Source organism: Miniopterus natalensis, chromosome 8, assembly GCF_054644295.1.
Source record: "Miniopterus natalensis isolate mMinNat1 chromosome 8, mMinNat1.hap1, whole genome shotgun sequence".
NCBI lineage: Eukaryota > Metazoa > Chordata > Mammalia > Chiroptera > Miniopteridae > Miniopterus > Miniopterus natalensis.
In genome coordinates, this window is record NC_142088.1 from 1070185 (window position 1) to 1094723 (window position 24539).

The 24539-nt window shown below is 50.9% G+C and overlaps 1 protein-coding gene across 1 annotated transcript in view; it reads left to right on the forward strand.

Annotated features, from left to right (window-relative positions):
* Positions 1–24539, forward strand: part of HDAC4 (histone deacetylase 4) — a 176275-nt gene that overhangs the window by 23814 nt on the left and 127922 nt on the right. The window contains exon 2 of the mRNA XM_087819475.1: positions 2967–3158. Coding sequence (XP_087675601.1) covers positions 3137–3158 — 22 coding nt within the window. The 5' untranslated portion in view covers positions 2967–3136. The remainder of the gene's footprint in view (positions 1–2966; positions 3159–24539) is intronic.

Here is a 24539-nt window from a genome sequence, read left to right on the forward strand (position 1 = left end):
CTGTTATCAGTACGTGGCTGTTTAGGATTGCCGTGTCCTCTTAGAACCGACCCTTATCTTTCTGAAGTGGCTTCTTTGTCCCTGGTGAGGTCCTTTAGCATCTCCTTTGTCTGCTATCAGTGTAACTGTTGCAGCTCTCTTTTGATTAGTATTTGCATGATGTATATTTTCCATCTCTGACTTTCAATCCGCTTGTATCTTTGTTCTTACACTGGCTTCCTCGCAGGCAGCGCTGTGACTGGGTCTGTAAACTTGGGGAGGTTTATTTCAGAGCAGGCGGAGCCGGCCTCCTCCCTGCCGCGGACTCCGCTGAACTCGGGTCTCGCTTTGTCGTCCATCCTCCCAGCTTCTGTCCTCTGAGGGAGGCGAGGGTGGCCATGCGATGTGGTAATCAGTGGAGTGGGTTTATCTTCCTGTGTGTTTTCTGTTTGTTGGTCTTTGTTCTTTTCCCTTTTCTGCCTCCCTTTGGGTTGTGTTTAGGATTGTGTTGTTGTTACTGACGTGCTAACTAGAGCTTCAGGGCTGCTTTAGGCTCTGTAGTGGGCAGGCTGCCGTCGGGACGTTGCCACATTCCACACCTGGGACGCGGTGCTGTATGGGGTGTTTTTGACATGTTCTCTTAGTACTATGATATAAACACCTCCATACATTATTATTTTTGCTTTAGATAGTTCTCTTTTAGAGAAATTCAACGTAAGAGAAGACTTCTATATTTGCCTGTATGGCTCCCATTTCTGGGGCTCTTCACCTGTGTGTGGGGCTGTGTCTATCTGGTGGATCCGTAATAGTTCTTTTTGTGCGGATCTGCTGTAGATGAGCATTTCCTTTTTTGCATATCTGACAATATCCCCATTTCTACTTTATCTTGTGTTTGAAAGCAAACTGTATGTGAGCTGCTGGCACAGTACCCTGAGAAGGGTCTTAACCAGCCTCGCGGTGGACATGGGTAGGAGCAGGTGTGTCAGTATTTGGGCAAAACCCAGCTCTGCACTAGAGCTGTTCTTTTTTGAGGATAAACAAACAGAAAGAACCACCACCATGGGCCTCAGAAAGGTGTCCCAGGACGAGGGGAGAGGGAACTACTCCGAAATGCAGAAGACACACTTGCCTCTGAAAATGATTCATGGTTGAAATCAGAAAACAAATTTCAAAAGACTGGCTGGGAGAAGACGTGACCCCACCGATAGGAGCAGGCCATGAAGCGTGAATCCACGGAGACGACGAGATAATGATGAGTCGTAAAGGGAAATGGTTGGGAACAAATGGTTTAAAATCTGTAGTAGGAGCCATAGGAATACAACTGGTTGCATGGAAACAGCGGTGACATGGAGAACATGCTTGAGCAGAGGCCTGGGCAGGAGAACGGACAACAGGCATGCCGTGGTGGCGGAGCGAGTCCAGCCCCTTGAGGGGCCTGAGGAAAGTAAGGGAAGACCATTTCCTGAGCAGAAAGCCTACGTGTATTAAAAGGTTCGTGTTTGGAGCACAATAAATGAAAGGAGGCTCTTAACCATACACCTTCTGAAAATATTTTTGGATTTCAAGATTAAAAAAATAATTTTAGCTGAATCCAGACAGAATAAAGTAACAATAACGACAATAGCGCTGTCATCACTGGGCCCCTAGAGGCTCCCTGGCGAGGAACCACTGCTCAGCTGGCAGTGTTTTCTGCAATGTGGAGGGTGGGGCAGTGTCTGCAGATTTTCAACAAGAAATTCCTATGAGCTAAGACTTTTATACCCAGCCAAGGTGTGACTTGTGTGAAGGCTCCAGAGCCACCTGAGGTTTGCAAGGGTTTGTAAAATATACCATCTGCATTGTTTTTAAGAAAATGGTGTTTGTTCTGACCAAGAGATGAATAAAAATTCTGAACCGGAGAAATACGTCACTGTTTTGTAGGGAAATAATCAGACACAGAATCATAATAATAAAGATACTAACCACAGTTACAGACCCGTGTACTTGGAGACCACCTAAGCAGCAGCTTTGGGAGGACCCCTTCCATGGTATGTTGTCTGGGGAATGGGGAAGAAATGTCCTTGAGTGATTTAGACAAGAGCAGGAGTTTGTCACACTGGCAAAGGAAGGGATGACAGGCCCCAGAAGGGCCTTTGGCCAGGGTCAATAGGAGGATTTTCAGAATTGTTATTTTTCAGTGTATTTCCCTATTCTGATGATAAAAGTAATACCTGCTCATCACAAAGTTTGAAAAGTCCCTCGTGATGCCCCTGCCCAGTGCAGAGGCTTGGTGGTGGGTCCTGGACTCGTCCTGGGCTCTCTGCCCGGTGACTGACCTGTGGGCTAGTCTGGTCCTGGGGAGAGGATCTGATGAACTGGCCCAGCCAGTGCCACTCCCTGGTGTGGGGGAGGGGCAGCTCTGTCTCAGCGCCTTCAGTCAGTGCTGCCAGGAGTGTTACAGACCCTGGAAAACTGGCTGTAATGTTGGCACAGAGAGGGGGATGCGGCTGGGAGCTGGCAGTGTGGGCAAAAGGCCAGAAGAGCATGTCAGGATATTACCGCATGTCTACCTCTGAGATGCATCCTGGTGACTGAAAATACTTTCCTGTGACACATGTAGCACTTGTATAAGGAGACCATGGAAATCGGCTGCAGAATTGTAATTGTGGAGGTGAAAATGGGGGACGGGTTAAGTGAGGAGGGCTGACTGGGCCTGGGACTCAGGTGGCAGCAGGTGAGGTCTGGTACGTGGATGTGGGCTGGCGGGAGTGTGCGCACGTGGAGACCGGTGGGAGTGGCCAGAGTGACTCCCCGTGACATGGTCTCCACCAGTGGTACTGCAGGTCGTGTTCACCCGTGTTCCACGTGTTCACTAACCCCCCCAAGGGCTTCCTGTCAGCAGAAGTGCCCAGATGAGTGGCTTTACCAATCAGTGGTGAAGTGATGAAAACAAATCCAGGTTTCCTCGGGTCACCTCCTCACCCACCCATCTTTGTCTCACCACACAGGTCCTGCCCTGAGCCAGCCGACACCTGCCGCAGACTCCCGACGCTGACGTGGCCGCAGCCCTCCCGCTGCTGCCGTGGGTGTGTGGGCGGGACTCTGCCGCTCCGTGCCGCGTTGTGTCCGTGGACGTTTGGAGCCACTGAGTCGAGGAGAGGAGCAGACGCTGCCAGCGATGAGCTCCCAAAGCCACCCAGGTAAGGGGCGGCGGGCGTCCTGGGCAGAGGGGCGTCAGTGCGGCTGCAGCGTGACTGGTTTTCTTGACAGTGGCCCCTGGTGGTTTGTCAGAGTAGACTCTCTTTCCTTCCTCTTGGGATAAAACGCCCTGGTAGAGCCCTCAGGACACACGGGATTTGCCCGCTGACTGAGTGGCAGGCGTGGGTCCTAGAGGCCAGGAGATGAGAATGGTGCTTTAGTGAGGTGGGGTTCAGAGGTCAGTTTGTGATTTGGAGAGTTAATTTCTTACCTAGTTTCTTTGTTCCTGGGGCCCGGGGGTGTGGGTGGTTCTGTGACTGGGCCCTGACTGGGTCTGAGTCTGTGACCGGGCCTGGCTGGGTCTGAGTCTGTATCTGGGCCCTGCTACAGGAGCATGTTTTATTAGGCCCTGCAGTAAGCGTGTCACACGAGTCAGTCTTCACAACACCCTGAAAATCTCAGGCCAGGAGGGAAGGGGCGCCTTGTCTAAGTCCCAGAACTAGTAAGTGGCTGTACAGTATTGGGAACCACACTCGTGTGGCCCCTGGCTTCAGGAGTGTGTTGTGGGTGCTGGTAGTTAGGACAAGTCCCAGCACAGTCACCTACTGAAAGCCTGGGTCCTGCCTGCTGCCACTGCAGCTGCCTGGCCTATAGGGGGCACTCACAGCAGGTCTGTCCTGGTCCATGTGGGAGGGGTGGTGACGGCCCCTGGACAGAGCAGGGTGTCCTCAGGTATTCACACCCCTGTTAATGGGGCTGGGGACTCTGGGTCTCTGCCTCTGGGATGGCCCAGAACCTACACACCCTCTCCCTGGGCCCAACTGGAGTTGTCTGAGCTCTGGAGGGCAGGATTCCCAGTTATATTTAGGTAGGAAGACTTTACTGATGCAAATTGTTTGTGTATTGATCCATAGAATGTGTAAAATTAGGCGCCTGGATGGAAGCTTGTCAAGCAGACCTTGAGCGGCGCCCAGCTCTCCCACTGAGGGAGCCATCCGCCTTCCTGCATCTGAGTTCAGGGGCCACGCTCAAGCGTCTCAGTGGTGTACAGCATCACGTCTGTGGGCTTCTAATTTATTTCTTTCCATTTCACTGTATTGTGAGCATCTTTCGATGTCAGCATGCATATAAGTCTAACTTATTTTGATAGCTTGTGGATGAATACTTATGTAGTTGCAGCACTATTTATAGCAGCCCCAAATTGGCCTCAGACAGGTTTACACATATAGTCTGCACTTGCCCTTCTAGAGCATCTGTCTGCACGGGATCAGTTCCTAGAGGCAGAATCACTCAGTCGGTAGGCATGGTGGGCTCACCAGTTAGACATTAGGCTTGCTCAGTTTGCTCTAGAAACTGTCGACTAATCTCTTGGTAGCCCAGGTCTCTAAAATAAAATACCTGTGTCTTTGCCCAGTTTATTGTGACACCTGAAAGTGTTTCTGCCCCTGGTTTCTCCGGCTGACCAGCATCTCCCCACCTGCTTATCCAGGGCTTCCTCCTCCCCAGGTCCCTCTCAGCGAGGACCTGAGTGCTGCATTGGCTTTCTCTCCCCAAGGGTCTGCCTTCATCTGCAGATTCGCCAATCTGTGTTTACGGCAATTGCTGTCCTGTCTGGTTTGTTGTGTCGTTGCCACCGCTGACCTGTGCATTTCTGTCTCTCCCATGGGTTGGAGACTGCTGATGAAGGAGGGGCTAAAGCTAGCAAGGGCCTGGCTGCCTTGGGGGCTGAGCCTGCTCCTGTCTGCAGTGGTGACACTCAGGGCCTGGGCTCCTGGGCACGCCTGCTCTCTGGTGCTCAGGTGTCCTTCAGGGGCCACCTTTCCTCCCAGAGCATCCCCCCTGGAGCTGCAACAAGGGTCCCCAGTCAGCACTGGCCCTACTGCAGGTGGCTGGGCTGGGCATGGACACGCGCCCTCCCTGTGTGCAGGCCTATTGTCTGTCCTGCCTGGCCGTGGGCTGGTCATGAGGTATTGTTTTCCTGTCCCTTTGATCCCATCAGATGTATATTTTCTAGGAAATCCCTCCAAGGTTTTGGTCAGTTGGTGCTGTTTCCCATTGTTGAGCATTGCTGTGCATCCTTTTATGTTTCTGTTTACGTTTCGTAATTTTAGTGGATTTGGTGGGGGGGGGGGATAATACTCAGTTTGCTCTGTGTGCGTGTGTGTGTGTGTGTGTTTTCTTCAACATACTCTGGGCTTTTCTCGTTGTTCTCTTTCTAAGTCTTTAAGTTGTAGGATTAGAGAGTCTATTAAAAGTTTTTCTTGCTTTTTGAGGTAGGCCTGTAGTGCTATGAACTTCCTCTCAGAACTGCTTTCACTGTGTCCCATAGAGTTGGGGTTGTTGTGTGTTCATTTTCATTTGTTTCCAGGAAGTTTTTTATTTCTTTCTTGATCTTATTGGTAACCCATTCATTGTTTAATAACATGCTATTTAGCCTCCATGTGTTTGAATGTTTTTGAGTGTTTTTACTGTAGTTGATTTCTAATTTCATGCTATTGTGGTCCAAGAAGATGCTTGGATATTTCAATCTTCTTGAACTTGTAGGGACTTGTTTGGTGTCCTAACATGTGGTTTATCTTTGAGCATGACCATGTGCACTTGAGAGGAATGTATATTCTGCAGCTTTGGGGTGGAATGTTCTGTAAATGTCAATTAAATCTATCTGATCTAGTGTGTCATTTAGAGTCACTGTTTCCTTGTTGATTTTTTTATCTGGAAGATCTATCTAGTGAAGTCAGTGGGGTGTTAAAGTCTCCTACTATGACTGTTTTGCTGTTGATCTCTCCCTTAAAGTCCTCTAGAAATTTTTTTATAAATTTAGGTGCTCCTATATTGGGTGTATATATGTTCATCAGGGTTATATCCTCTTGTTGGGTTGATCCCTTTAGTATTATGTAGTGACCTTTCTTGTCTCTTGTTATGGCCTTTATTTTGAAGTCTATTTTGTCTGATATGACTATTGCTACCCCAGCTTTTTTTTCATTTCCATTGGCATGGAAAAATTTCCATCCCATCACTCTCATCCTCTGTGAGTCTCTTGTTCTGAGGTGTGGGTTTCTTGTAGACAGCAAATATTTGGGTGATGTGTTCTTATCCACTCAGCCACCCTATGTCATTTGATTGGAGCATTTAAGCCATTTACATTTAAGGTTATTATTGATAGGTACTTAACTATTGCCATTTTATTTCTTTATGCCTATGTTTCTTTATTTCTACTTCTAATTATAGCAGTCCCTTTACCTGCAATGCTCTTTTGGTGGTGATAAACTCCTTTAGCCTTTTTTGTTCTGGGAAGCTCTTTATTTCACCATCTATTTTGAATGACAGCCTTGCTGGATAGAGTGGTCTTTGTTTCAGTTCCTTGTTTTGCATTACCTTGAATATTTCATGTCATTCCCTCCTGGCCTGTAGAGTTTCTGATGAGAAGTCACCTGACAGCCTTATGGGAGCTCTTTTGTAGGTAACAGCTTGCTTTTCTCTTGCTGCCTTTAAGATTCTGTCTTGAATTTTTGGCATTTTAATTATGATGTGTCTGGGTGTGGGCCTCTTTGGGGTCTTCTTGCTTGGGACCCTCTGTGCCTCCTGAACTTGTGTGACTTTTTCCTTCACCAGGTTAGGGAAGCTTTCTGATATTATTTCTTCAAACAAATTCTCCAACCCTTGCTTACTTTCTAGAACTTCTGGCATTCCTATGATGCAAATATTGTTACATTTCATGTTGTCCCAGAGCTCCCTTCGACTGTCCTGTTTATTGTTTTTCCTTTTTACTTCTTGGAGTGATTTTTTTCTACCATGTCTTCTAATTCACTGATCTGATCCTCAGCTTCCTCTAACCTACTGTTTATTCCTTCCAGTGTATTCTTTATTTCTGTCATTCTTAATTTCCTTCACAGCTTCCATTTCTTTTCTCATGCTGTTGAGCATCCTTACAATCAGTATTCTGAACTCTGTATCTGATAGGTTATCTCGCAATTTAGCTCTTCTTCTGGAGAATTCTCTAGTTCTTTCATTGGGGGCTTATTGTTTTGTCTCCCCATTTGACTGCCTGTTTGGGTTTGTTTCTATGTTTAGGCAGATCTGCTAGGACTCCCAGTCTTTTTGGAGAGTCTTTGGTATAGGCCAATGTCAGACGCTGTTTATGACTCACTTTGAATACCCTGGTTGGAGCTATCAACAATCCCTGGCTTGTGGTTCCCTCTTCTGGGGCTGAGTCCGGGTCTGGGTCCAGTTTGCTGTTTTGAATGGGAAGTTTCTAGTGTTTCTTCTTCAACCCGACTAGGAGCCTGTCTCTGTCTCACCCTCACTGACCTACATGTTCAGCCTCCCTGGTCTGGGCCCCTTACCTCCCTCGTCATTTAAGGTCCTCTGTCTGGCTGTGCACCCCCTGCCTTGCCCCCAAGGGCCCTCACTATCCCCTGGGGCCCTCGCTCTTCCCCCAGGGTGCTCACTGTCCCCCTGGGGCCTGCACTCCTCCCTGGGCCCTCACTATCCCTAGGGGTCTTCATTCTTCCTCCCAGGGCCCCTCACTATCCCCTGGGGCCCTCACTGTCCCCCTGGGGCCCTCACTCTTCCCCCGGGGCCTCACTGTCCCCCACCCTCCAGGGCCCTCATTGTCCCCTGGGGGCCTTCACTGTCCCCCAGGGCCCTCACTTTCCCCTGGGCCCCTGCCACTGTCCTCTCCCCACACTTACACTTGCATGCAGTGCAGCTCACCTTTGCCCGGATGATAAAATGACCTTTCTATTGGAGTGTAGTATTCTCTCCTGATTTCCTTCCAGACTCCCTCTGGCGGGTGAGGCAAGCAGCGGGTTTTATTGCTGTTCTTTATGGATGCGCCGGAGCTGGGCTCTGGTTCTCTGACGTAAAACCGCTCACTGCTGGTTTATTGCTCTGAATCAGTGTTTGTATTGACGGGAGCAGCCTGCAGAAGGGCCTGGGCTGATTCAGCCTCAAAGAACTCCTCTTTCACAGTAAGAAGAGTGGGAAGAGGCTCTGAAATACTGTGCTTTTTGCCTTATTCCACGCTCTAAACCTTTTCCTGTTGGATGTGCTGACACAGGTCAGGATGGACGTGAAGGACACATGGCCCTGCCTGGACGGGGTGTTCCTGTGGGAGATGGAGGGAACTTGGCCCCGTTTGGACCTGTCCAAGGGACAAGTGAGGCTCTCTTTCCTCCTCCAGCTTTGTTCCCTCCCATGAAGACTGCAGGCTGGCCTGTGAGCAGTTTGCTGGGTGTGGGAGCTGGGCTGGTGTGAGCAATGCGCTGAGATGAGGGAGCTGGGCCGGCGTGAGCAGTGTGCCGGGATGAGGGAGCTGGACCGGTGTGAGCAGTGTGCTGGGTGTGGGAGCTGGGCCGGTGTGAGCAGTGTGCTGGGTGTGGGAGCTGGGCTGGTGTGAGCAGTGTGCTGGGTGAGGGAGGTGGGCTGGTGTGAGCAGTGTGCTGGGATGTTCAGGACCTATGTGGTCATACAAACCTCTGACAGGAAACTGGTTGAACAGATGGAATTGGGAAACTTGTGTCCTAGTTCCTGCATCTCGGGAAGAGGTGTGGACAGTGTTTAGTTAAAAGAGAATAAATATTTTGAGGGAAACATGTATATTTAAGATCTGTGCTTTAATTTGGAGCATTCTCTGGTTTCTTAATATTCTGTTGAGTCTGAAATACTCCATCTGCACAAAAGCAGCTAAAAAGTCTGCATCAGCAATAGCTTAGTTGACTCTCAACGTGGTTTGATTTCTTCAGACGATGGTAAGGTTTTCATCTGGAGGTCTTCCTGGAGGAGGCTCTGCCCTGCGCTGGTCTGAGCTGGGCTGGCTTCCTGGGTCATCGTGCTTCCGTCTTCCTGCTCTTGATCTTGAGTCTGTTTATTGCAACCAGTTTGGCCACCAAGGTTTTTATGTTTTAAGATAGAAGTTATCTTACAAAGGAACGTTTTTATGTCATTTGTGCTTTGCAGTGATGGAATGTTTCAGGGATGCTGCAAAGTGTTAAGGACATTAAAGAGAGAAAATGAATTTTGAGGACCAGCAGTTAACACAGAGAAGGCATCGATTCCTAGCTGCTGCTGATAGCGGGCTCTGGACACCTAATGAGGCCCTGGTTTCGAGAAGCAACTGACAGGAGTGCTGGGGAGCCTACAGTGGGCTTGTCCAAGCAGGTGCAGCTGGCTACAGGAGTGCTGGGGCTCAGGCCAGGGCATAGGGCCTGTTCACGCCCAGTGCAACACAAGCAGCAGCAACAGCTGGAGAAGAGCTTCCAGGTTCTTCTATGATGTCAGTAGGGCTGGGGGCTTCCTGGCAGGGGCGGGGCTGAGCCTCTAGGACATGGGGAAGGTGGGCCAGTTGCTGACACATGCCACCTGCAGGTGTGTTGGAGGGAAGACCGCACTGCCCCAGCTGAGTGGAAGGATTTAATGTTGGGCCCACGGGCTCTGAGCCTCTGGTGCTGCTTCCTCTGTGCCTCAGGAAAGGTTTCAGAAATGTCCCTAAGCGCCCCTCCTGCGCCCTCCAGGCCATCGGGGAGCCCGAGGGTGTGTCTGCAGCTTGAGCTGTCACTCCAGATCCTCCACAACATCCACTCTGGGAGCTTAATCAGTCAGGGTTTGTTCTGGAAATCATGGAGACAGAATGACTTCTCTTTCAACCTCCTGCTTTTTTTAATCCTCAAATTGTGTTTTGTCTTTAAAAATCACCAGTCCCCAGTGGTTATGAAGAGCTCAGAACACTGTCAATGGAGCCTTGATAGTTTGTTTGGCAATTCTCTGAAATTTTACAGTTTGTGGAGCATTTGCATTTATGCCCTTTTTTCAAAGCCGCCATTGTGGAAATGCAAATCTCTGGTTCTGAGATGCTGAATGTTGGGTGATTAATGACACTGAGGTTTAAGAATGAGTTCTGGGGACAGATTTGACATACAAATCCCAGCATCAGAGACCATTGAGTGTGGCTTGGTGCTGGAGCCAGATGCTGTAATTGGGGCGCCTGGCAGGTCAGTACTGACAGGTGTGCAGGTCAATGCAGACAGGTGTGGTGTTGCCACCTTTGACACTGGGCTCATGGGGCCGGGAGTGCTGGCGGTGCAGATTGGGCTCTTTAACATAGGTGTGTAAAACTTGTAGTAGTAATACTCCCATCTAAGTTAGAGCCTGCTGCGCTTTTAGGCCACAATGAATCGTGACTTTGTTCTGAGTTGTGCGCTACAGTTGTTTCATTTGTTTTGCATGGTACTCTTTGTGGGGAGCTGGAATGCCGTTATTCCCATTCTATAGCTAAGTAAGTCAGTGTGTACTGCTGTCTAGTGCTTAGCCGATCAGAGGCCAACATGGAACCAGAATCGGTCATCTGTCTTTGAGGGATGGGAGCTCCCCTACTGGCAGACACAGGGCGTACTGGGCCCATTTAGGAGCTGGTCCAGCTGATTTGCGTGGAGCTCCTGGGCTAGGCACAGGCTCTAGGGCCCTTGGTACAGTGTGGTTCATGTGGTGAGAGGGGACAGGCGACGGGACATGTGAACTGAGCCTAGGGAGCAGAGCAGGAATTTGCCTGCCTGGGTTGCTGACGGAGGGCTGGGCCCAGGGTCTTGGAGGTGAGAGCCTGGCGTGGCGGAGGAAGGAGATTGGGAGTGGAGGGTGGGCATTGGGGGACAAGGATTCGGGAACAGGGAGGGCTGCTGCCTCCTATGTTCACATGGTTCCTGATCCTGTAGGTGTGGAGAAGGGATTGTGGGCCTCGAGTCCCCTGCTCCCGGACTGAGCCCTCTATTGGGACACAGGGTGTGTCCCTCAGTTTAAACGAGCCTGGTTCTCGGCTTTTGCACTGCTTGTGATGTGTCCTGAGTATATTATGAACATTCCCTGACCTCTTGCCGGTCCTTAGAAGGTTGGGATGGAAAGGGTCACTGGGTGGCTGGCTGACCAGGGTAACTGGGGAGAGTTGTGTCGAGACTTTTCATTGTTCTTTTACTGAAGAGCCTTTTATTTGCTCATTTCATAAACACATGATAAAAAATGGATACTTTTAGGGAATTACAAAGAAAAAATCAAATGAGGCAAATAACTTTTTAGAATTGTATCTGACTTTGCCGTTTTTAAATTGGCTAGCCTTTAGCCGCTCAATCAATCAATCAGTAAGGTATTGGGAATATTGGCCTTTAAGGAGGGGTGATAACCGGTGTGATGAAAAGAAACCTTAGCCTACTGTTTTCCTGTTTGCCCCTCCTTTCATTCCCCTTCCTCCCCAATAAACAGAAAAGATCACCTCTCCTTGCAGGGATTAGGTGCTGGTGGGTGGGAACCCGGTCCGTGGGAGTGCGGGCACGCAGGGAGGATGGTGGGTGGCTCTGTGTGGACTGTCAGGGTCCCAAGCCTAGGACCTCTCCCGCTTCCCGCTGGAGGGACTCAGGCTCATGGCCCTCAGCTCTCACCATCCCCTCCTCCCAGCGTTACTTGAAGGCCATGATCCTAACCTCCTAACGAGGAACTGGGATATCCACATTGAAATGCAGCGTTAGAACTTTTGTGATTTTTACATGAAAAGCAATGTTCAACATTACCACCGTTTTCTAACTTACTAATACTGCAGACTTCTGAAAAGTTGTACTGAGGCTTATTTAAAAGTGATGTCTATTTAAAGAAAATAAAACACACCGATCTTACGTCTATTTTTCTGAAACAGCACCTGTCAAGCGTTCTGTAAAGCTGGTGGAAGCAGCTCGGTGGGCGTCCCTCTGGGCAGCCGTCGGGCTGGCGTTCTGCACGTCACGGCTGTCCCCGCGGCTCCCACGGGCTCCGCCGCGTGAGCCCGACCCGAGCCCGACCTGAGGCCGCTGCGCGAGCCTTCGCGAGGCGTCCGGGCGGGCGCTCCGGGCCTTCGGCTCCCAGGCCGCCGCTCAGAAGCGCGCCTCCGGGGGCCAGCTGTTTCGGGACGCCTGGACTTTAAGCGCTCTGTCTTCATCACTCGCATTCAGGGCGGAGTCAGCGCCCTTCAAGCGTAGTTGTTTTCGTGGGAAGCGCGGTGCAGAAGTGGGCCTCTGTGCCCGGCTTCCGCGGGCCTGCCTCGGGCTGCGGTGCCGGCAGGAGTCCCGGGCTCTGCCGCGGCTCCCGGGAGCCTGCTGCGCCGCTTCCCAGGGCGTCGGCCAGGCCGGCTGACGGCAGGCCCTCCACGCCCTCCACGCCCGCCTCCCATCGGGTCTGACCCAATGCCGACCTGCTCCGGCTCTTTGTGCGGGAGGAGGCGTGGCCTGCGGGTCCGGGCCCAAACGGCTGCGGCTGGGGGCTGGGCGCCCGTGCCAGCACTTTCCTTCCAGTCTTGCTTGCACGGGCCCATCCCTTCCGGGTCATTCCCGCGAGGGCCCATCCCTTCCGGGCCATTCTTGTGTGGAGAAGAGGGGCCCATCCCTTCCGGATCCTTCCCGCGAGGGCCCATCCCTTCCGGGCCATTCTTGTGCAGAGAAGAGGGGCCCATCCCTTCCGGGTCGTTCTTGGGAGGGTCCATCCCTTCCGGGTCATTCTCGGGAGGGTCCATCCCTTCTGGCTCATCCTCTGGAGGGCCCATCCCTTCCGGGTTACTCTTATGTGGATGGGAGGGGTCCGTCCCTTGTGGGTCATCGGCAGGAGGGCCCATCCCTTCCGGGCCACCCTTGGCCCGTGGCACTGCCCTCTGTGCTCTGGCCTCGTTGTAAGGATCCGGGAGAGGCGGGAAGGTGGGGCGCCTGGGTCCCAAGCTTGCAGGGACTGAGGAGGTGCTGGGGCACGAGCCCCGGAGGCAGAGCGGCCCGCCCCCTTGCCTCTCCCGGGACCGGTGCCTGCTGCCCCGGCCTGGCGGCCTGTGGCCTCTGCGGGCCGGGCGCAGCCGCGGTTCCCGGAAGGGCTGGGTGTCCCGGAGGCGGGAGCGCTGCCTCTGAGCAGGGCCGGTCATCGCAGCGCCCGGGGCGGCTCCCACGCTGCGGCGCGTGGGCAGGTCCGCAGCCTTCCAGGACCCACCCCCACGCCCGTGGGCAGGTTCCCAGCTCTCGGGGTCCCATCTCCATGCGTCCGCGCTCGGCCGGCCGGCGCCTCTGTCCAGGTGAAACTCGTGCGGCCTGGCGCCCTGGCCTGGACGTAGCGGCGACTTTCTCGGTTCTTGGCTGGGTTGTCCTTGAAGTCGTCGTGGGGCCTTAGGACTGATTCTGAGATCCAGGGGGCTCTTTCTTTGTGTTTAGGGGTGCTCTTATTTCTTTTGACGTTACGTGGGTCCTGTTACGAGTGGATTTGGTGGACCCGTTTGCATGGATGTGGCCTCAATGGTTGTCATTCCTAAGGAGATGGCGTTTGTTTTATTAAATGCATTTCCCAGAAGTTTTGGGGACTCTAGGCCATGAGTAATCTGATGGGATGAGCCTGCTCTGGCTGAGGAATATTATTTCCAACATCAGTACTTAGGAGAAGAAAAGAGCAATTTGGGTCTGTGTGGAGTTGCTTCAATTGCCCAAGAGGACACTTTAGCGTTTCTCAACAGGTTCCAGTTCTGGAATATTTGGGCTTCACCTGGGGATGGGTAGGAGTGGGGCTGGGTGAGCCACTGGGCAGAGGCAGCCCTGTGTGACTGTGCCGTCTCTGTAGGGGAATGTCCTTGGGGTTCCTCCACCCAGCCTGATTCCCTCTAAGAGTGGGGCCCCATGGCCTTTCAGGACACCTGGCTTTGGGTTTTCCTTCAGGTGGCACCTGCATTGGGGCTTGACAGAGGTCAGCAGTATGGCAAATAGGTGATCTTGTGTCTTCCTCCCTCTGGAGGCCTCCACTGGGGCAATGGAGAGTAGGGTTCCAAGTAGGGTGGGCCCTGTATTTACAGTCAAAACCCAGATCCTCACAAGAGGAAGGGGGTGGGCATCCAGCCTAACCGAGGCCTCACTTGGGTGGAGAGCATGCTCCTTGTCACCTGCAGGGGTTTGGGTCCAAGTCTTCACCTGGACACTAGACTGGCAGGCCACTCATCGTATCGGTTTCTATATTCATTTTGAGACATTGGTTAAAATCACCTATCAAAATAACATCTTTACCGTTGTTTCTACAAGCCAGATTTTCTATGTTTCTGGTTTTATGTAAACTCAATACATAGTTTTCACAAGTTTTGTTAAATACAGGTTTCCTGTGCCTTCACAGTTTTTTTTTGGATGCCCTTCAAGTCAATTCTACATGTACGTTCTTGTGAGAAACAGAATTTATCCCTGGGAAGCTGAAAGTAAGCTCCGGGTGGGCAAGGACTGCAAGATTGGGCCATGCCCACGACAGGCAAGTCTCATTCCAGAACCTTCTACCAGTGGCTTGCGAAGTGCTCTCTAGCAGTCTCACTCTTGCCTTGGGTGCTTCTGGAATCTTCTGGGTTGACTGAGCTCAGAATCTCGTGGAATACAGGGTTCTTTGTTGGTCCTATAATAATATACATGTCAGAATCCATGGAAGTCCCTTGACAGCTGCGGCACATTGAGTAAACTACCTGAGAAACAAAATATGAAGTCATTTTCTCATTTTATATAGTGATATGTAAATTTTGAACATCAAATTTTAGTTTGGGTTTTAAAGAACAAACATGAATGAACTTTCAACTTGAACGCACCGTTGTTATTATGTGAGTTAGCAAATCCATGTTTATATCAGGTTCGGGGGGGGGGCCACACAGAACTTAGGGTGGGGTGCTCTGCTGAGGTCGGAAAGGTGTCACCTAAAAGGTGTTTCAGGTACTGCTTGGAAGAAGCCAGGTGGGGCTGTGGCAAGGCTTGGGGGTGAGAGGAGGACAGGGAGCTGGGAGAGGCTGCCTGCCGGGCCCTGTGGAGGGAGATGAGGGAGAGGAAGGCAGGCAGGCCCCTGGGATCCATCAGCTCTGGGCTGCAGGAGGTCTCAGCAAGTCACAGGCTGCAGGGAGGTGCCCAGGGAGGTCTCAGGACCAAGTCACGTCAGGACCAAGGTGAGACCTGTGTGACTGGAGGCAGGGCCACCTGGCTGAGAGCTGGGATCTCACTCTGCTCTTCTGGGGCTGTCGCTTCTTTGTGAGCAGCCTGGCACCTGGGTGATGGGTAGGGCGGAGCTGCACTTTTTTCCAGGCTATCGGTGTGGTGGGCGTGCTCTCCTGCTGGCCTGGCCTGGGCTCAGACCCACCTCTGTTTCTCTCGCTAAGTGGAGCCTCTGGGGTGCAAACCTGAGGGCTCCCTCCCATTCCCTTTTCTCGCCTGCAGACAGCAGTGTCTACAACAAGCCTGTGTTTCTGTTCTCCTTAGTTGTCACCGTCCCTGCTTGGGCCGAGTCCAAGTTGCCTGTTCGTTCTCCGGCAGCTGGTCTGCAGCCACAGCTGGAGCAGTTGTCCTGCTGTTGTGCTCGAGTTGTTCCTGGAAAGCCTGTCACGCTCGACCAGGGCTGTGGGGGTGCATCCTGCCCCGCTGTCGCCGTGAGGTCTGGGATGTGCTGTCAGCTCATCCTGCTGCTTGGATGCAAGTGGGGAGCTCAGGAGAGGATGAGCACTGAATGTCAGGCCCAGCAGCGGCTGTCTGGCCGGGTCACTGGTCACCACTGTGTGCCGTCGAGATGGAAGCTTTTGATGTTTCTTCCTTGCCTGCCAAGTCTCGGCCTCGTTTACTCCCATGAGTCCCAATGTGTTCTGGTTAAACAGAGGCAGCCGGCGGGGCCGTCTGCGGGTGGGCTCCTGTGGGGAGGCTGGGAGGGCCCGCACGCCCAGCAGCTCGGTGTTGGTGCTGTTCCAGCCTCCAGCCCTCCCAGGGTGCGTGTTTGTTGTGAGTCCCTGGGCACCTGGTGGAGGCTGCCTCAGGAATTGTTGTTCGTCACACCACTCCCTGGTCTGCTGTGTGACGCCAGTCGGCGTCAGCTGTGGAGAGCAGTGGTGGCGTGCGGAGTCTCCTTCGTGAGGTTCACATGTGTGATGAGAATGCTCTTTACCACGCACTCTGCCTTCCTGCGGCCCAGAAGCCCAGCCTGACCAGAAGGACATGAAGTTCCAGTAGAGGCACCTCCTTTACCATCCCTGCCCAGTCCCCCAATACTGTCAGGGCCACCAAATACAAGGACATCCTGAGAAACTCTCAGTCCAGAGAAGCCGTGGGAGACAGTGTGGGATCCTGGTTGGGGTCCTGGGACCGGAAAGGATGTGGGGGGAACCAGGGAAATCTGAAAGAAGCATTGGCTTAAGTTCGCAATGATGTGTCAGTGTTGGTTCGTTAACTGACTAACGTACAGTAACGCGAGCTGTGACTTATGGGGCCTGGGTGCAGGTGGGCGGTGGGGCATGCGCAAACTCTGTACTGTCTGCTCGGTTTTTAATAAAGTCTTGATCAAATCTGAGCTGACACAGTAAAGGAAACTTACAGTATCCCACTCGTTCCCTCTGCTCCTGAATGGTGGTCACTGGAGACACTCAGCACCGAGCTCTGGAAGCTTTTCCTCTGGAGGTGGTTCTAAAGCTGCGCAGAGGCAGCGTCTTGGCCTTTTCCATGGTTGTGTGTGGACCCGGTGTCCTTCGTTTAAAACACCTTGTCCCTGGTGGACACTGAGCTGCTTTCCAGTCTTCCCACTGCTGCTCTGTAAACGGCTCCGTGGGCGCCGTCTTGCACGTGAACTTTTGTGGCGGTGTGGCAGGCGTCCTGTAGAGAGCACGTTCTATGTGTTCGCCTGGTGCGCGCTCGCGGCCGGCAGGCGCTTGACGGCCGTGCAGGTCAAGAACCAGAGTGTGCGCCCTCACTTGGTCCTGCACCACCAGCCCTGCCCTGGGATTCACCTTCCAGCTTCCAACAAGTTGGATTTGCTTTTCCTGCCTTTGGACTTGACGTAAATGTCATCCTAACATACTTGGTCTTTTCATCTGGCTTCCTTTGCTTGACTCCACCTGTGCAAGTTTCTGGTGGGTGGTTCCAGCCACTGTTGGTTTCGTGGGTGTGAGGCCCTCATCGTGTGGATGCGCCTATTTGCTCAGCTGTTGAGGACTTCTGGGCGGTCTCCAGCTTGGGTGGGTGCGTCTGATGCCATTGTAATGTTCTGGTGTGTGGCTTGTGTCTGCGCAAGTCCGCATTTCTTTCGATGAGGCATGTGTGTGTCCAGCAGGTTTCCCTTTGAATGTACCCATTCATGCTCTGACGGAGGGAGACCCGGGCTCTGCCCTGCGTGCATGGTACTGTCATCCGTTGTCATTGTAGGACTGTGGTTACTCTGCCTTTCTCTGGTTGCTAAAGATCTTGAGCGTCTCTTTGCACTTGGGTTGAACAGCCAGGTGAAGTGCATGTTGTGGTCTTTTTCTCATTTAAAAAATGGGTTGTCTTTTTTCTCTCACCAACTGGGGAGATATTTATATGGACGAGGGGCAGGTCTTCTGTCGGTGATGCCCGTTGCTGTCTTCCCTCTGACTGTGGGTTGCCTCTTCACTTTGTCTTTTTTTTTTTTTTAATATATAAATATATCTTTACTGATTTCAGAAAGAGGAAAGGAGAGAGAGAGAGAGAGAGACACACACACATCGATGATGAGAGAGTCATTGATCAAACCCACAACCGGGCATATGCCCTGACTGGGAATCGAACCCCGATCGCCTGGATCCTAGGTCGAGGCTCAACCGCTGTGCCATGCCCGGCTGGGCGCCTCTTCACTTTCTTAATGATGCTCTTTGATGAACAGATGTTCTTAATTTTAACATTGTCCAAATTATTGGTCATTTCGTTTAAGCCTCCAGAAGATCATGGAGATGCTCTGTATGAGTTTCCAGGAGCCTCATTGTTTTCCCACTTTCATGTAGATCTCCTGTCCACCTGAAACTGGCTTTTTAAGAAAACACGGTGTGACAAAGTAATGGAGGGTTACTTTTCCCATTTGGATACTCAGTTGGCACAAGTACTTATCAGAATGATTCCTCCTCTTCCCACTGCCCTACAGTGCTGCCTTGTCACAAGTCAGGAGTCTCTGTCTACCTAGGGCTGTTTCCAGAGTTTGTTTTGGCCCGTTATTTATGGTTCTGTTTCTGTGCCAGCACAATGCTGTCTTATCGAACTGTGGCTTTATAATTAGTCATGATACCTGGTAATGTGGCTCCTCTAACATCTGGTCATTTCAGAGGTGTCTCGGTTTTTCTTAGCCCTTTGCAGTTTCATGTGAATTTTATAGTCAGCTTTTCAATTTCATCAGAATGCTGGGCTCTCTACTGGGAGCTCATCGATTCACATATAAAAGCAATTTGATGAGAATCTTCCTCCCTTCTGTGAAAATGTCTTTCTGTGTGTTTGGGCCTTTCATTTCTTCAGTTATATTTTGTAGATCACAGTGTACAGGTCTTTGATTTCTTTGGATAGATCAGTTTTTCAATACTGTTTTGCTTTTAAATGTTTATTTTTTGTTTGCGTGTTTGTATTTAGAAATATAACTAATTTTTGTTTGGCCATCTTGCAGAGTTTGCTAATTATCATACTAGCTCGACTGTAGATTCTTTGGGGGGTTTAATGTATATTGCTAGTGATTGTTCTGTTTCTTCTGTGCGAACTTTTAAACCTTAATGTCTTTTTCTTTGTCATATGGTCTAGGGCCTGCAGTCAGATGTTAAACGGAGCTGGTACTAGTGGGCACCTGTCTTGTTTGACGGTCACCATTCCGTTTAGAAGTGCTGTGGCTTTCGTGTAGATGGGCTTCATCCCGTCAGTGCAGATCTCGCTCCTTCGGTTGCCCATCATTCTCATGAGTAGGTGTTAAAATATTAGGTTGAACCGCAGGATAGGGCAAGTGTTGGATCTTTTTCAGTGTACAGAAACGGCGCTTCCATTGGGTTCAACTGAACCAATGTTTTTTTTTGCATCTATTAATCATATGACTTTTTCTGCATTTGAGTCATGTGATGAATTTTCTTGATGGGTTTTTGAATAATTAACCAGTCTTACAGTTTTTAGTAATTCCAACTTGATTTTAATATGTTCTTCTTATAGGCCACTGGATTTGTTTCCTTGTATCTGGCATAGTTTTCTCACGAAAAATTCATGAGTGAGGCTGACTGGCTGCTTTCTTCTCTCGACATATTCTTGTGAGGCTTGCTGTTCAGGTGGTGCCGGCCCTTAGGTGTGGCAACACGGTCCTCTGTTCTGTTTCCCAGTGACAGGGTCTGCTTCAAAGAGTCAGGTAGTAAATATTTTTGGCTTCATGGCCTCCGTTTTATGTATTTTTTTCTTCTTTAAAAAATTTTAAAATAGCCATTTAGAAATGAAAAACCAGTCTTTCCTAGCGGGTCGTACAGGTTGTGTTGGCCCGTGGGTCATTGTTGCTGGCTCCTGTGTGAATATCTTGAAGAGTTTATATGAGATTGATGTAGTTTTGTTCTTAAATATTTGGAAGAATTCACTGGGAAACCGCTCTGGAGTTTCCCCTTTAGGAAGGTTTATAAATTACACTCCCACTGATGTTGGCTGTTCAGACTTTGTTTTTTCTTGTGTCAGTTTTCATATGTTTAGTTTTTTTCAGAATTTTTCTCTTCTAAATCGTCAAATGTATTGATATAAAGTTGTTTAAATGCCCTCTTCTTATCTTTGTAGTGTTTGTAGAAGTTGTGGAGACATCTCCTTTTTTATTCTTTATATTGTTTATTTGTTCTTTCTCTTTTTCCTTCACTGACTTGCTATGATAGTGACATTAATATTTTTAAACACCCATGTCTAATTTTAGTGATCTCTATTGGATTTTTAAATAAATCAGCTCCTGCTTTTACTGCTATTATTTTATTATTTGGATGTACTTTGCTTTTTTAAAATGAATTGAAATGAATATTTAGAATACTGAGTTTTTCCAGACTTTCCTAAGTAATACATGCACTTAAGGCTGTGCTTTTCACCAGCTATGTCTCTAGCTTGATTACACACATTTTTAGTGTCATTTTCATTGTAATACAGTCTAGAATAATATCTAATTTCCTTTTTGATTTCTTTTTTGGCCCATGGGTTACATAAAAAAGTATTTCAGTCATTTGTGAATTTCTTAATATTTTACTTTTGTTGCTGATTTGTAGTTTAATTTCACTGTGGTTACTGAATTTACTACATATAGTTTCAGTTCTTGAAAATCCTTTGAGTTTTGCTTGATCATTGTATGGTCAGTTTTGTACATATTTTATGTATATTTTAAGAGAATATGTTAATTAAGATTTCTCAATTCTATATATGTCAGGCAAGTGAAGCTTGTTGATCGTGATGTTCAGATCTGTTACTTTACCAATTTCCTTGTCTGCTTCTTCTCTGAGTTACTGAGAATGGTGTTTAAAAACTCCCAGCTGTACTCGTGGGTTAGTATTATTTCTCCTTTTATTTCTGTCAGCTTTTACTTTTGTATAGTTGAAGCTATTTGAAACCCACACAGATTTGGAATTTTTATAGTGAAATGACTGATGTCAGTGCCTGTGAGGGCCAGCCTTCTCCTGTTCTCCCTCCCCGTATGGAAGCCTGTGTCTACTCGAACCCCTCCATGTGGCAAGCCCAGGATCCCCCTCCTGTCCCCAGGCTCAGCTCCTCTCCCTCCATCCCGGCAGGGGCTTGGGTGTCGGCAGATGCCTCTCTGGGAAGGATGGGCCCCAAGTCCTGGTTGTCTTGAGAGCATTCGGATTCCAATACACCTCATACACACCTCGTACACATGTTTGCACATGGGTTTCATGTTTTCACCAGGCTGCTATTGGTCATTAGCTACAGCCGGAGTGGAGGGTGAACACACCTGCCAGTGCCCGGCTGCTGCCAGTGTCACGGTGGAGATGGGTGATCTTGGTTTGCCTCTGTCCGTGTCATTCTCGTGTGTGGCCGGGTGGCCGTGGAGTCCCTGCTAGCGTATTGGAAAGCGGACTGAAATATACCTACAGCCTCAGGCTGTTCTTAGAGCACTTTTATTCAGATAGTTTACGAGGTGATTCATGTCTCACCTTGTAAACGGTCAAGCCTCCCAGGTCCGAATGCAGGGCACACTTGTTCAGCGCTTTCCTGCCTCCTTGCCCTCCCACCCCTCTCCCTCGGCTTTTACCAAGCTGGTTTTTTCCTTCCCCCAGTATGAATGAAGAATTCATTTCAGATTTACCTTAAGAAGCCATTTGTAGGACGCTGCTTTTCGTGCCATTAATGTTGTGACTACCAGCCCTGGTTCCCATGCTGGGCGGGGCGGAGCTTGAACCTGACTCAGGCCTTCCTGGGCCTCACGTTTGTCAGGCATTGGTCCGGGCACATTAAATGATATCTTAGTTTCTTTCCACTCTGCGATTTCATGATCCTCCTATCCAGTGGTAGCCAAATCCGGGAAGGTTGGAGGTAAGCCATAGGTTGGCAGTAAACTTGCTAGGAATTTTTATACTTGGGGTGGGGTGCAAAGAGCTTCTCTTCTTTAAGAGCAGTTTTGGGGTGGGGGAGGCTGTGGGTGGGAACTATTTTTCCACATTAAAATTTACCTTTTCTGTTTTCTAACCTGTGCACTTTATGTTATATGGTTAGGTTATAAATACCTAACCATGGTCTATTATATTTAGAAGTGCATTTTATTCATATAATTGCTAATTTAAATTATTTAAGAAGAACTATAATTTTATTTGCAAATTGGGTTACGGATTACGCAGTTTTAAGAAGCCAGGCTTTGCCTGGCCGGGCATGGCTCAGTGGTTGAGCATCGACCTAGGATCCAGGTGATCGGTTCGATTCCTGGTCAGGGCACATGCCCGGGTTGCGGGCTCGATCCCCAGTCGGGGGCGTGCAGGAAGCAGCCGATCAATGACTCTCTCATCATTGATGTTTCTCTCTCTCTCTCTCCCTCTCTGAAATCAATAAAGATACATTTTTTAAAAAAAGAAGCCAGGCTTTGTGACCATCTCACTGCAGTGACACCGTTCCTTTGTTTTTCCAGAATCCCCATCCTCTTCAGAGATAAACAGAACAAACCTCTTGTGAAGGTCAGCTGACCTGTAAACACTGCCCCAGGACAGCCTTTGCCACTCTGCAGGGTCATGCAGGCTGTTTCCCCTTGGGGTCATGGAGGGCCAGAGCTCCAACAGCCCTGATTAGCCACACTTCTCCCTGTCACCCTGCAGCCCTGGTTGCCTGGGCTGGGTGCTGAGGTCCGTGTCCAGGCAGCTGTCCGGGGTCCCCAGGGGTCCTTGCTCAGGCCTTTGGAACAAGGCAGAGTAAACCACTGCCACTTGCCCTCATGCGTGACTCCCCCTCCCCTGCTTGAGTGCCCTTTAGAGAACATGCTGTGGCCCCTTCTTCCCCAGGGTTCCTCGAGTGCCTCAGTTCAAGCTCCACCTTTGGTCTGGGAGGTGCTGATGCGCGCCCCTCTCCCCACAGCCCCTGCAGCATGCCCCAGGGTGGGGAGTGATTTGGAGTCATTGATGGTGTCCTGCAGAGGTGCTGTGCAGAGCTGTGTCCTGTCTTCTTGGCTCAATGGATGACAGTCCAGCAGACCTTGGGGAGGGAGGAGCACCTGTTTCGTAGCTGCCATCGCCCTTGCTCTGCGGTTTGGGAAGGGAGCTGGGAGGTATGCTGACAGGGGCACAGGACCGGGAGTCGGGCTGCTTGGTTGCCAGGTGTGGCTCTGTGCCCATGGAAAGCCCGGGATCAGACCCTCCGGGGCCGACACCGCCCGGGGCCCCTCCTCTTCCCTTAGTTCTCCACCTTTGGCTCTGGACATGGACAATGCCCCCCCACCCCCCACCCTGCTCAGGCCCTGCCCCTCCCCATGTGAGCAGGGCCCCCTCCCTCCAGGCTGGCTTCCTGCTCTAGAAAGTGAGGACAGGAGGCGCTTCACCTTGTAGGGTCCTTGTGAGGAGCAGTGCCTGGTCCTGCCCTGATGTCAGCTCTGTCAGTATCACAGGCATCCAGAACTATCTGCAGCCCAGGACCAGCCCTGAGCACCTGACCTGGTCAGACTCTGCCCTTTTTGAGAAATACAGATACTCTGTGCTCCTCCATGTCTGAGATTCCAGAATGCTGGGACACCATTTCTCAAAGCCAATGTGAGCGGGGCATTTGCACACGTGCAGCCTCCCCTCCCCCAAGTGAGAACCACCTGCTGCTGTCCTGGATCCAGGGGAGCGGTGGGGGAGCCCAGCGAGAGGAGGAGCAGGAGAGAAGACCACAGGAAAGAAGCTATGTGGATCCCTCACCCCCCCAGCCAAGTCCTACTGCACTGAGACAAGGGGCCAGGCTCAGTAATGTACTTGAACTTTTTTCTCTTTGATTAGTGATTATAAACTTTAAAAGCCAACTCTTGAGAAAGGGATTTTTGCAACAGTTGACAAGATTTGGGGGCACCCGTCATTCCTGCAGGGTCTGCGCAGCTGGCACTGGTCCACTCTGACCATCCTATGAGGCCTCTGCAGTGGCCTGGGCTCTGGCCTCGGGGGGCATACAGCTAGAGGTAGGCAGGTGGCAGCGGGACTCCCCACCTCGGTTCCAGGGCTCTTGATTTCCCTCCTGTGAGCTCCGCCTGAGCTTGGCCCTGTCCCTGAGTCCTGGGTGGCTGCTGCTGCTGGCGGCCAGGGCTGGAGGAAGAGCTCAGCTTACACACTGAGTCTGCCTTTCAGGCTGGGCATCGGCTGCCAAGTGGTTTCTTAAAAAGAATCCTCCTCCTGGTTAACTTCTGGCATGTGGCTGGGGCGCTTGCGTCAGTAAAGCGTCATAAACCCTCTGCTGTTTGGATGAGGCATAAACACCGAGCCCAGCTCCACCACCCTGGACCTGTGGCCAGCGCTGGCGCCGGCGCCCTCGGAGCGCGGGCGGGGCAGCGAGCGGACGGGCCGGTGCCTCTGTGTTCGCGACAAAGCCGCTTCTCCCAGGGCCCTGCCTGGCACGTGCGCAGTCTGTCCGGAGGGTGCTGGGCACAGGTGTGATTTATTTACTGAAAGGCTAATGTTCCTTCCCCCAGCTCCCTACCTCACCGAGACACAGTCTCCATCCCCGGGAAGTCTGCCTCTTTCTGCTGGGTCTTCCTCATGGTGTGGAGAGGCCCATGTGGGAGGGTGGGAGCCTGGTGCAGCCCCGGGAACCCGGGTGTGCAGCACGCCGCTCACCGTCCACATCCCAGGTTCCCTGCCCTCTTACTCTCATTCAGGGCTTTCTCATCAGCACTTGGGATCTTTGAGACCCTGGGCAGAATGCGTCCTGGCCTTTTTCTAGAGAAGAGAACCATTTTCACCTGGGGCTTTGCTTTGCTCTGCAGTTCATCAGAAGAGGCAGGAACGGAACTGCTGTCCACGTGGTCCCCAATTTACTGTTAGCGTGCCGGGGCAGAACTGAACACAGTCCCGTGTCCTGAGTTCCTGGGAGAAGCGGCTTGCACAACCCTAGTTTCTCATGGGTGACGTGGGCAGTGGGTAGATGGTCGTTGAGCCCGGCTAAGATGGACAATGCAAA